The sequence below is a fragment of the Chiloscyllium plagiosum genome, chromosome 28, assembly GCF_004010195.1.
Source record: "Chiloscyllium plagiosum isolate BGI_BamShark_2017 chromosome 28, ASM401019v2, whole genome shotgun sequence".
Taxonomy (NCBI): domain Eukaryota; kingdom Metazoa; phylum Chordata; class Chondrichthyes; order Orectolobiformes; family Hemiscylliidae; genus Chiloscyllium; species Chiloscyllium plagiosum.
The window spans coordinates 12,050,203-12,063,814 of record NC_057737.1 but is presented as its reverse complement, the minus strand read 5'-3'; the positions used below and the strand labels follow the sequence as shown (position 1 = coordinate 12,063,814).

At 39.2% G+C, this 13,612-nt stretch overlaps 1 protein-coding gene across 8 annotated transcripts in view; it reads left to right on the top strand.

The window, feature by feature from the left end:
* The window catches only part of mettl16 (methyltransferase 16, N6-methyladenosin), a 126,564-nt gene that overhangs the window by 71,950 nt on the left and 41,002 nt on the right, over nucleotides 1-13,612 (top strand). For all 8 annotated transcript variants that reach the window (XM_043718296.1, XM_043718297.1, XM_043718295.1 and 5 more), the window contains exons 3-4: nucleotides 2,725-2,921; nucleotides 8,201-8,341. In XM_043718296.1, coding sequence (XP_043574231.1) covers nucleotides 2,725-2,921; nucleotides 8,201-8,341 — 338 coding nt within the window. The remainder of the gene's footprint in view (nucleotides 1-2,724; nucleotides 2,922-8,200; nucleotides 8,342-13,612) is intronic.

The following is a 13,612-nucleotide window of genomic DNA, read 5'->3' as shown; positions in this document are numbered from 1 at the left end:
CTTCTTTTCCACCTATCCACTCCACCCTCCTCCCTGACCTATCACCTTCATCCCCTCCCCCACTCACTTATTGTACTCTATGCTACTTACTCCCCACCCCCACCCTCCTCTAGTTTATCTCTCCACGCTTCAGGCTCTCTGCCTTTACTCTTGATGAAGGGCTTTTGCCCAAAACGTCGATTTCGGTGCTCCTTGGATGCTGCCTGAACTGCAGTGCTCTTTCAGCATCACTAATCCAGAATCTGGTGTCCAGCATCTGCAGTCATTGTTTTTACCTTCCAGTGCTCTAAGAATATGAATGTCTGATGGTTCCACTGAATCGGTCATCTGTTGACACAAATCTAGTATTTGACTCATTAGTATTTCTGCAGGTCTTTGATGGGTTACTTTTTTCTGTCTTTTCAAGGTTATTTATGGGAGACAGAAATAAACAGAAGTTGTTTTCCTTCATACTCAAATGCACCAACTGTGGATTTGACCCGAAATTGATCTGGACTGCCTTTGTAAATCAAAAATTTTGTGACCTAAGTTTTGTGAATTAAGTGCATGAGGTTGTATCGTAGGAATATTGACAATCTTCTAACTTAAGTCATTTTTATTGTTAAGGTCAAAACTGAACAAAAACAAAATTAATAAAGTACAAAGATTTTGTTCACAATGTTTTTGTGAAATTTTTGTCAAAGTGTAGCCCTGCAAAGTTGATGGTGCTGTATTTTTGATGACCTTATCTTTTTGACCACAGATTTCTTGAATGTGGAAGGGAGGTTTTGTTTCAGTAATCATGACGGTAGCAGTAGATGAGTATTTTGTTATGCTTAGATAATTTTCTGAATACATAATTTGTATGATGACTAAACATAAAAATTGTGAGTTTGCACAGAGTGGATGGCAAACTTATTACTGAGATTCTGGCCGAGATGATGTTCTTATATCTGTTTGAAGTGATCCATTTTTGAACAAGATATTGCAGTCTTAACTGGAATAATATATACACACGCTTCAATTTGATTGAAATTGTGTACTAAATAATATGAGTATAGAAAGTATTTGTTTAAAATTTGGAATTATGTCCAGTATTCAAACTGAAATCACATATGCTGTCCAGAAAATTTGAATGTCAAGGTCTATGGTGTGACCTGTCCTGAGTTTCTGTGCAAAAGGTACAGTAATGCTGTTATGATATGGTATCCATTGTCATAAAATATTATTGTTTGGTCTGAAAAGTAATACTGATACCAACTAGTAATTTGTTCAATGGAAGTATCTTTTTATTGCAATATCTGAAAGGTCATGGAACCAGATTCAGTGGTATCTTTCAAAAGAAGATTGCATATATACTTGTCAATGAAAGATCTGTAAGGTTGTCTGATAAGTACAGAAGACTGTGACTAATTGAATAGCTCATTCAAAAGCTCATAGCTGGAATGATTATTAATGGCAAATGTACCTTTTGTTTTAAAACAAAAGATAAAGTCACCGTCGTCCTAGCTGACCATACGGTGGGATTCTCATTAGAAAGAGACAAGGCTGATGGTTTACCTGAGGGTTAACATGCCTCCAGCAAGGAGAAGGTTTGAGAAGGGGTATCTTTCAGGGTAACCTTTACATACATGTATTCATAATACCAAATGTTTTCTGAAAACAACCCTGTGTTTTATATTTCCTTATACCAGATATCATCCTACTGAATCCGTACTGTGTTTACCTTTCTTTGACTTGTTTGTTGTTGTGTGAAGCCAAATAACGCGCAATATTCCAACATCAGTTTCATTGACTTTCAAATTGGACTCACCAATTCATTTCAAATCCAGTTTGGAAATTTAGCTTTATTAATGTAAGGTGCATTTTGCCTTTCACTGTGAAAAGAATTCACATTATGTTCTCATGTTCTCATGTTGCTATGTCCATGTCAACTACGAACACAAAATGTACCTTACATTTTGAATGTTTTACACAAAAGTTTCATGTGTGTAGTGTTATCCTGCATGGTTCCTGTGCAATCAAGACTTGCATTTGCACTCCAATAATGAGATAACTTTATTGAACAGCACTTCAAATCCCAGTACTTTATGGGAATTGGATTTCTTGTTCCATTCATTTCTACAGAACAAAATCATGTTCTTATCGTGTTTTGCTCCAAATGATTTGAATAATGAAGGAGCCCCACTCAGTTTAAGGGAACAGGATCCTTAATTGGTGGTGTTGGTAGAATCACTGATATTGTGATCTTCCAATTAAGGTGTGTTGACGATTTCCAGCAGACTTGTATCCCTGTTGAACTGTCTAAATTGATATTTTATATTGTGGCAGAGTCAGCTATGTGAACTGGCACAATAATCTGGAAACAACACGTGAAATTGTGACATGCATTTGCACAATTTGTCTGCCATTTCACCTAATCTGAGGGATGTGGATTTAACTGGATTGGTTACTCGTACGCTCAGAGCAACTATTTAAACTTACTTCCAGAAAGGGAGGCATGTTTTCTGCTTTTAAAAGCAGAATTTATCATTCACCTCTCCTTTCTAGAAACCATTTCCACAGTTATATAGTGTTGTCCACATCTTTTCGGTAGTCGTTTTTCTTAGATGATTCATGTGGTTAATACAAACTAGATCATTCTGACAGGCATAGAGTTCTCGTGTTTTGTGCTGCAGACTAAAATGTCACTACACTTTTACCTGTCAGAAAAATTGCTTCTAATACTTATTTTCTTGTTTTCAGTTTAAATTTTAAAGATCCTGAGGCAGTCAGAGCCCTTACATGTACGCTATTGAAGGAGGACTTTGGACTGACAATAGACATCCCATTGGAGAGATTGATTCCCACAGTTCCTTTGCGGCTGAACTACATACACTGGGTTGAAGATCTGATCGGTAGTGACGCTGTTAAAAGTAAACTCATCCGAGGAATTGACATTGGTATAAAGCAACAGTTTTCTTTATCTTTTTCAGAAAAGTCTAACTAAGCGTGTTGATTGGTATGAAATAATTGTTTCATCATGTTGAACACTGATGAATGCGTCTTCACTTCAGTATCACCACAATTAAAGATATAGTATTGGACACTTGAAATGTTTCATAGCGCATTACTTAAATCAGAAAGCAGCAAGCAACATGATTCTAGATTGTCATGCGAAACTTGAAAGACCAATATTTGAAGTTTAACAGTGTAGGTGGAAGGAATTTGATGTGGTAAAAAACATTGCTTTGAAATCTCGGTGATACTATACTGAAGCATTGGTTCCTGGTTGTTTTCTTTATTAATGTATCAGTCAATCTTTGACAAAGCTGTAATTGTGAAGGAAATTAGATTAGATTACTTACAGTGTGGAAACAGGCCCTTCGGCCCAACAAGTCCACACTGACCCACCGAAGCGCAACCCACCCATACCCCTACATTTACCCCTTTAACCTAACACTACGGGCAATTTAGCATGGCCAATTCACCTGACCCGCACATCTTTGTGACTGTGGGAGGAAACCGGAGCACCCGGAGGAAACCCACGCAGACACGGGGAGAATGTGCAAACTCCACACAGTCAGTCGCCTGAGTCGGGAATTGAACCCGGGTCTCTGGCGCTGTGAGGCAGCAGTGCTAACCACTGCGCCACCGTGCCGCCCACTACTATGTGAAATGCTATGTGAAATGGAAGGGTGCATTCCTGTCTTTCTGTATCTTGTGGAAACCTCAATTACCTGATTTTTTTTTTTAAGATTGGCAACTTGTCACTTGATAAATCAGATGGATATATTTTTACTCTTTGGTCCAATGTGTTAATACCTAAAGACATTGTCCTCCTGACATTTCTTATGGGAAATAGACTTTTTATGTAAGATTTTATTTGGCAAAGATTAGTTGATACACTGTTCTGATGGCACTCAGTTTAAACTGTAACAGCATGAATAATTTGGAAATCTCACTGTGGTGGAAAATCCAAATGTTATAAAAGCTGAGAAGTTTATGTTGTATAGGTTTACATTAGACCTTAACTGTATTAACTCTAAATTGTCATTCAGTAATGCTGTTCCATATTGATGCCCATGCAATAATTTGTCCTGTCAGTAAAATTCCAACTGTCGTTTTTAAACTGCCTGTGTCCCATAGATGTTGAATTTCCACTTTTTGAAATCACTTTGGGACCAGTGACAGCTAGCAATAAGTTGATCCCCAAACTGTGGGAATCTGGGTTTTTACTATTGTTCAATACAGAAATCTTGACACGACCACTAATCAAGGCAAACATAACGGCTGATTACAACTCCCAAGGTGTTTATTTATGAACAGGAACTATCAATCTGTTTGACAAGAGTGCTGGAGTTATGGCATCTGAGGGACTGGGAATTGAGTGTTTTTTTTAACAATAAAAAAATGGATGAGAATTAACACTCCATCACAATAGTTAAAAAAACTAAGTGAAAGTCAGATCATCTTCATTGACTCTTATAAAGTGATCAGGACACTTTTTCCAAATATTAAATCCACTCTAAATTTCAATTAAACCATATCAGTTCAGATATTTGCTGGCATAAATTGTCAACACACTAAAATAACCTCCTCTTGTCTCTTCTGTGCTGTTAAGTCTCTCTTGTGTCCTCGCTGTCATAATGAAACACTGTAAAGTTAGATATGAGCAGATTTCAAAATGTGGATGCATAGCTTTCATTTTGTGTTTGCATAATGAAATTAAGCTATGCAGCCAACTGAGCAGGCAATCATGGTTCCTTGCCTGCTTAGTGGGAAAATATTTCATGCATCTGCTAATCATTGGTCCTGGCCAAGAAAATTCCATCTTTGAAATGTATATGCATATTAGATGTTATTATCTGAAGAGCAGAGGAGCATCACAACGACAGAGAGGACTGGCGACCAATGATTAGTAGCAAAGTGGTTGTTTTTGAACTTGCAATCCAGAAGCCTGGATTAATGATCCAGATAGAGAAATTCAAATCCCACCATGGCAGCTAAGTACGTAAGAGTTAAATTAATCTAAAGTGAACATTTATTTTCATTGATAACCATTTTCTATTGTAATATCCTAAACACTCTCTTGGTTCACTAATACCTGAAAGAAAAGACTAACTTAGTCTTGACAGAGGAACCTTGATTATCCGAACAAGATGGGCGGGCAGTGTTTTGTTTGGGTAATTGATTATTCGGATGATCCAATGCCTCTCCTTTGGGATTTGGAGTTTTCTGAAGTTTCCTTTTTCCTCTCAATGCCTGCCTTGCTCCCTCTGTCTGTCTCAGGGTTTGATTCTGAGCAGACACACACTTGCATGTAAGGGATCTGCAGCATTGCTGAAGCCTCTCCCTGCTACTGCTTCACTTCAATGGCATTGACAGAGCAAGCGGTTGCTGAGTCCGCTTCCCCTTCAGGAGACTAGGCAGCAGCACAGTGGGTCAGTAAACCCCACCCCCTCCCCCTTCCAAACACACACACGCACGTGCGCAAAGACATACTCACGCGCACACACACACCAAGACGGCTGCTGCCTTTGTGAGGTGAGTATCAAAATAGCGCACATGCACACAACTTTTCACTGCAACTTTTTGACAAGTTTCCACTCTGTCCTGTGCAGGGCAATGTTGGAGAGATTATCTGGGATCTTTATTTGAGAATATTTAGCGCTCTGAATTTGCCCAGATTGTCAATCTGTCTGTCTTCCTTTGGGGGGAGAGAGAGGGCAGGCGGGGAGGTCAGTCATTTGGAGACGGTACCTGGGCTCCCATTGATGTCCAGGACTGTTCTCGGCAGATTTTCAGTAAGCCAAATTCACTTTTAATCATTGTAAACAAAAGACACGATTGTCACACCAGTGTTGGTAAAACCTCTTTGGTGTAATGTTTTTACGGGACCTTGAGATCTTCGAAGAATCAATATTCGGATAATCGAGGTGCCTCTATTTGTGACTGCAGAACTGAGCAACATGGCTGACTCTCAACTGTTCTCTAAAATGGCTCAGGCCATCACTCAATTAAGGGCAATTATCGATAGGCAATAAATGCTGAGCTTCTATGACAACCACTTCCTTGTGAATTAATTTAAATTATTAATTTTAGTGTAAAATCAACTGCTCTATGGCACTGAACAAACCACTGAGTTCTGATTGCTAAAAGTACCTGCAGAAGTTTCAGAATCCGTTTCTAATGTGAGGTCTTACCTGTTGAAACAGTTAGCTTGCACTGAATGCACAAAAAAATAAATAATATTTTCACTACGGTGCAGGAATATTGTTCTTTTCTAAGGTGCAGTATCTCAGGTAGAATCACTGCCTTCAGAAGGAGAAAGGTGGTAAATCAGAGGCAGGGCATAAAAAGAAAAGTGCGTTAATCATGCCCAGCAACAACATACTTCGATGCTGAACCTGATGCCACTGATGCTGAGACTAAAACATCACATGAACACATATTTGCTATCAAATACAATAATGACAGTATTTTACACTGGAGATGGCATTTATAAGCTTTTTTTTTCAGAAGCACCCTGAGTAGAAGATTGCTCATGGCTTTCTTGACAAGAATTATGCTGTTGTTATATTAATGAAGTGTGGCAATTTTACATTGAGAAAATTCTAGCTCTGTTTCTTGTACAGTTGATCACATTTAAGCTCGTTGGTTTTAGATGCAAATAACAAAAACATATTCATGTCCTATCTGTTTACCCCTCTTCTGTGAAAGGAACATAAATAAAATACTTTAATTGAAATACATTGAATATTTTGAGTAAATGTAAATGAAAACAACACAATGCTATATGATGATCTAAATTACCAGGAAACTGCTGCAGCATTCTCAGGCTCTACATATGCATGAGATTGGCAGACTAATTAGAAGGATGCTGTGCTTATCAATTGCTGAAAGGGTATATTTTGCAGGACTTTCCTCAAGAGTATTAAGCCCCTGCAAATTGTGTTATTTTTCAACGAATTACCCAACTTTGTGAAATACTATTAATATGCTGTGTAATTTACAGTGCAACCTGTCTGTAGTGACTATTTAATCACTGTCGCAAAAGAATCTAATTTGACAGTTATTAAGAATCATTGAGCAATACCAGCTTCGTGGGGGCATTCTTTTGGGAAATAGAGTGGATGGAGAGAAGAGGAAAAACTGAAACTGGCTATTCTTGATTATCAATGATTGAAGTTTTTGATAAAATTAATTTGCAAAAATGTGGATTGTTATAGCAAGCCCAGCATTTACTGCCCATTGATGACTACCCTTAACTGAGTGATGGACTAAGCCGTTTTAAAGAACAGTTGGTCTGGTTCTGCAGTCATATATAGGCCAGACTGAGATTTTCCTTTTGAGGACATTAGTGAACGAGGTGAGTGTTTTGGACAATCCAGTACAATAATGGTCACCATTAATGAAAATAGATTTTCATTCCAGATTAATTTACCTTATTTAATTTATGTACTCAGCTGCCAAGGTAGGATTTGAATTTCTATGTTTGGACGATTAATTCAGACTTCTGGATTACAAATCCAGTAACCTAACCACTTTGCTAATATTCATTGGTGTCTAGGGTGTGGTGCTGGAAAAGCACAGCAGGTCAGGCAGCATCCAAGGAGTAGGAGAATTGACGTTTCAGTCAAAAGCCCTTCATCAGGAATCTTTTTGCCCGAAACATTGATTCTTCTGCTCCTCAGATGCTGCTTGACCTGCTGTAGTTTTCCAGTACCACACTCTCTAATATCCAGCATCTGCAGTCCTCACTTTTGCCTAATGTTCATTGGTAGCCAGTCCTCTCAGCTGTGATGCACAGCCTGGTGGGACTGAAGAAATAATAATGAGGAAAACCTCAGAAGTTAGCTAAGTGAAGACATGTTGTTTTTTGCTTTGCTTCTAGCCATTTTGATTGTGACATCAGCTGCCCATGCATCCAATGCCAACTTTGTTCATTGCATTTGAAGTCTAAATACAGCAAAACCATGTACTCATCAAATATATTCAAAATTTATCCATGTGGTTTTAATCCAATGGGTTGAGCTAGAAAGGATTGCTCTGATCAGAAAAAATGTACAAGTCCTTTGAATCAATTTGGCTGGTCCGCCAGTTCATAACTTATTCACAGCCACTAACTAAGAGGTTAACTTATTGCCTTGGATTCTATTATATGAATAACTAATGCATGTATTTACAACTTTCACTATAAATTTGCATCTAATATCTAAAACTGTTCTGAATGTTGCAGGAACTGGGGCCTCCTGCATCTATCCTTTACTCGGAGCCACTATGAATGGTTGGTTCTTCCTTGCAACTGAAGTGGATGATATGTGCTTTAACTATGCAAATAAAAATGTGGAGCAGAACAGTCTCTCTGAGCTCATTAAAGGTTGGTAAAGAAGGAACTGCTTTTCTTGGTTCCTATGAAATGATGTTTTGACTTTTCATTGCTTTATCGTTCCAGGGATTCTACTTTCTCTTCCCAAATGCCTTGTATCACTGGAAAAAAAAGTCACAGAATTGTTGCAATGCAGAACCAGGCCTTTCGATCCATCATGTCTGCTCTAGCTGTCCAAATGAGCAATGTAACTTGGTGTCATTCTCCCACCCTTTGCCTGTAACTCAACATTATTTCTCTTTAAAGAATAATCCAGACCGATCCCTACTTGAATATTCTTTTTCCTCTCGTTGTATTTATTTCTTTGGCATATCCCTGTAAATCTTTTCGTCACGTTCTCAATCCTTTTACAAATGGAAGCAGTTTCTCACTGCCTACTCTGTCTCGACCTCACACATAATTTAGAACATTTTTGTCAAATCTTCTCTCCAATCTATCTTCATAACTCAGATTTCTCATCCTTGGAGCCATTCTTGTAAACCTCTTCTGCTCTTCAGTGGATTAACATCCTTTCGAGAGTACAGCATCCATAACTGCACACGGTACTGAACTGAGGGATAAGTAGATTCTTCTATAGATTCAGCATAACATCCCTATTCTTGTGCCCTGTGTTGCTATTAATAAAGTTCAGAATACTGTAAGCTTCATTAAACACACTCTGCCTACCCAGCCAAGTGTATGCACACATACACCCAGACGTCTCTGCATCTGCACTGCCTTTAAAGTAGTTTTGTAGTTTACACTGTCTCTCCAAGTTCTTTTTGCCAAACTGTATCATCATTTTTCCACAATGAACTTCTGTCAGCCTTATGCTCACTCCACCAACTTGCTCACACCATTTGAAGTTCTACTCTGTCCTCTTCACAGGTTACAAAGCTCCCAAAAGTAACATTGCAAACTTTGAAATTGTTTCCTGCTCTCCAAGATCTAGATAATTATTTAAGATCAGGAAAAGCATGGGTCCCAATACCAACCCCTGAGGAATTCTGCAACAGACTGTCATTCAACCTGAGAATTATTTATTACCTGTAACTTCGTTTACCATCTCTTGGCTAATTTTGTATCAGTGGGACTGCTGTCTCTTCTATTCCATGAGCTGTAACTTTTCTCACAAGTGTGTTGTGCCTTTTGGAATTGTACATACATGGCATCAGCAGCACTCCCTTTTTCAACCCTCTGTGCTACCACTTACAGAAAAGTCAAGCAAGTTAATTGAGCATGATTTTCCCTTAAGAAAGCTATACTGGCTCTCCCATATTTGTCACTATTCATTCTTTCTCAAATTACTGTTTTCAAATGTTTCCCCACAAACTGACTTGTCTATAACTGCTGGCCATATCCTTATGTCCTTGAGTGAACAAGGGTTGGGGGTGTAATGTTTGCAGTCCAGTGGCATTGCACCTCAGTCCAGGGGCCAATGCTTCTGCAATTTTGTTCAGTTTCTTCATTATCCTTCGATGCATCTCATCTGGTCATAGTGCCATGTCAACTCCAAGTACCAACAGCTTAATCAATACTACCTCCTCAATTTTAAATGCTTCTAATGACTGAGTTTCCTCCTCTTTACCATGACCTGGGTAGCATCTGCTTTCTTGCTAAAGATAAATACAAAATTTTAATATAACATCTCAGCTATGCCCTCTGATTTCATATGTAAATTTCTTTCTGTTTGGCCCTAATTGACCATACTCTGTTTGCCACCCTATATTTATGTACCTAAAGATGCTTTTGGGATTCCTCTTTGTCAGCTGCAGGTCATTTCTTCCTTGGCCCTCTCTGCTTCTCCTATTTCTTTTCTCAGCTCGCTTCTGATCATTTTGTATTCTCCTTGCTTTTTGAAAGTTATTTGTACCTGACACCTGTCATAAGCACATTTCTTCATCTTTTTTCATCCAGGGGGCTCTGAATTTGATTCCCCTACCTTTTCCCTTTGTCGGGAAAACATCTTGTATCAAACCTTCCTTTGAAAATAGGCTTTTCTTGGCAACGTTTGACGCTGGTCTGTCCAGCCCAGCTTTGTTTGTCCCATTATGTTGGATGTCCCAAGTGATCCTTCGATGGTGCTGATTGTTAGTTGCCCTTTTCTACCATCATTCTAAACCGTATGATACCATGTATGCTCATGTTCTTCCACTAACACTTGATCAGCTTGGCCCCCTATCCCAGAATCGGCTCCTTTTAGATTTTTTTTCCTGTCCCTCCTCCCCACTACTTAGTGGTCTGTTGACTACACCCAGCGAAATAATTACATCCTTCTTGTTTCTTAGCACTAACCAAACAGATTCTGTCCTTGAACGCTCCAAGACATTTTCTTTCACCATAAAACAACCAATAACCAGGAATATTTATCACCCAGACCAGCTTTTCCTTCAGCTAGGACTCTTACCACCATAATATTAAACAATTCTGAAGTCCTACTATTAAATTTCAACCAAGTTCTTTAGCGTCTGTCTGTTGGACCGCATTCCCCTTCCTCCCTATGTCATTGTTGTTAATGTTAAATCTTGAGATCGCTAGACTTTGCTCATCAAGGGTGTTAACAGATTTTAAGATCATAAGACATCGGAATGGAAGAAGGCCATTTGGCCCATCAAGTTCATGCCGTCATTTAATCATAACTGATGGGTGTTTCAATTTCACTTACCTGCACTCTCCCCGTAGCCCTTAATTACTTGCGAGATCAAGAATTTATCAATCTCTGCCTTGAAGACACCCAACGTCCCGGCCTCCACTGCACTCCGTGGCAATGAATTCCACAGACCCACCACACTCTGACTGAAGAAATGTCTCCTCATTTCCGTTCTAAATTGACCTCCTCTAATTTTAAGGCTATGCCCATGGGTCCTAGTCTCCTTGTCTAACGGAAACAACTTTCCAGGATCCACCCTTTCTAAGCCACGCATTATCTTGTAAGTTTCTATTAGATCTCCCCTCAACCTTCTGAACTCTAATGAATACAATCCCAGGATCCTCAGCCGATCATCATATGTTAGGCCGACCATTCCAGGGATCATCCGTGTAAATCTCCGCTGGACACGCTCCAGTGCCAGTATGTCTTTCCTGAGGTGTGGGGCTCAAAATTGGACACCGTATTCTAAATGGGGCCTAACTAGAGCTTCATAAAGTCTGAGAAGCGCATTGCTGCGTTTATATTCTAACCCTGTTGAGATAAATGCCAACGTTACATTCACTTTCTTAACCATGGACTCAACCTGCAAATCAACCTTGAGAGAATCCTGGACTAACACTCCCAATCCCTTTGTACTTGGCTTTATGAATTTTCTCACCGTTTAAAAAATAGTCCATGCCTGCATTCTTTTTCCAAAGTGCAAGACCTCGCACTTGCTCACGTTGAATTTCATCAGCCATTTCCTGGACCACTCTCCTAAACTGTCTAAATCTTTCTGCAGCCTCCCCACCTCCTCAGTACTACCTACCTGTTCACCTAACTTCGTATCATAGGCGAACTTCACCAGAATGCTCAATGTCCCTTCATCCAGATCATTAATATTTAAAGTAAACAGCTGCAGCCCCAACACTAAACCCTATGGGACCCCACTTGTCACCAGCTGCCATTCCATAAAAGAACCTTTCATCCCAACTCTCTGCCTTCTGTCAGATTATGGAGCAAAGGCAGCTATATGGAACTTCTTGTGGGGGTGGAAATGCCATTAATGACTGAGATTTCAACTGAACATTGTGTCTGTTGAAAGCTTGAACAAAACATATTGACCTAGAGTTTCTACTCAACTGTATAGTTTTTCTCAGCACATTTAGAGTAGAGTTAGTGTGACTGACACAAAAGGTCATAAAACTTTCAATGCAAATTGAACTTCCAGGAACTTTTGTGAGTCTGAGAAACAAGCATGCTTGAAGCAGATAAAACTAATAAAGCACCCAGGTTAACATCATGAAAATTGGGGTGCTTCTACCAATTGCATGTATTTAGAGGCACTTAAAACTCTTGGCTTGTCATCGTCCTTTATTTCTGGCTGTGGCGGAACGTCTGGGTGTACCCTCCACCTTTCAAATGGAAAGAAATGACTCTACAGCATAATGGAGAGAACATTGAACACCAAACAAAAATACTCATGACACTTTTGAGGGACAAAATTGTCTCAAGAAAATATGATTTGAAATGCTCAGGAATCATCTGAACTTCAGTTTGTTTTCCTAACTTAGTTTCTGAGTTCCAAGTAACATAGAAGACCATTAGCATTCGTTCAGCTGCATCTACTGTATCCAGCAACATTTTCTGCATGCCCTCTGCCCTATGCTTTAGCCTATGCATTTGTTACTTCTTTCAGCCTCAATGGTCTCACAAAATCCACATCCTACTTTTTTAAATACCATTCCCACCAAACTCCTGCCCATCCTCAGCCCCATGTTAACTCTCATTGTAAGTATCTCCCATTCCATTTAACAACCTTTTGCTTTCAACGCTTTTTTGGAAAAAGGCCTATATCTCCGAAACACAACTGTCCTATTCCAATCTCTCTCGTCTTTGAAGTATTTTAGGTGTGTTATTGCGTTCCAAATATCTGTTCATCTTTCCTTCAAGGCCTTTTTAAATTTGTTGATTCCACCTCAATGACAGTGATACATGCCTAATCAAAGAAACGTGGCTGACTGTGGCTGTGATGCATCAATATGAATACTTTGTGATGATGCTGCTCCTTCAATAAAGTTGTGATGTCCTTAGTCTTTTTTCAGGAGGTCTTAAAAGATACACACTCCGAAAATTCTGGATTTGAAATGTTTTAGGGCCAGTTTGATTGTAGCTAACATATACTGCCTCAGGTAAACAGCTTTTAAGTTTAAACGAAACACTTGCACATTGAAAGAGAAATGGCTAGTTTTCCCAGCTCAGCTTTTTCTCTGGTTTGATTTGGTTTTTGTCAGTCTGACTATTCACTGAAAGCAGTCAGGCAGTTGAAAAGCTGCCGGGCCCAAAGAAGCAGGTCCATGCTGTTCCTCCTGTCTCTCTGACTTATGTCCTGCAAGACCCTGTGTTTGATTTTACCTTATGTGCCAAGGGATGTTTATGGGGATTGTTGTAAGTATTGGAAACAGCATCATTAAGTTAGGATGGTCTGTTGGGTTTTCAGATAGGTTGTTATTCGGTATTCTGTTCTCTTTTGTTTGTGTTTCATTCAGTAATCTTGTAAATAAATTTTTTTGTTTAAAACTGTGGTTTGATCAACTGCATCCCTCCAGGAATACCTGGTTTACACCTGCGTAAACAACTAGCAAAGTTAAGGT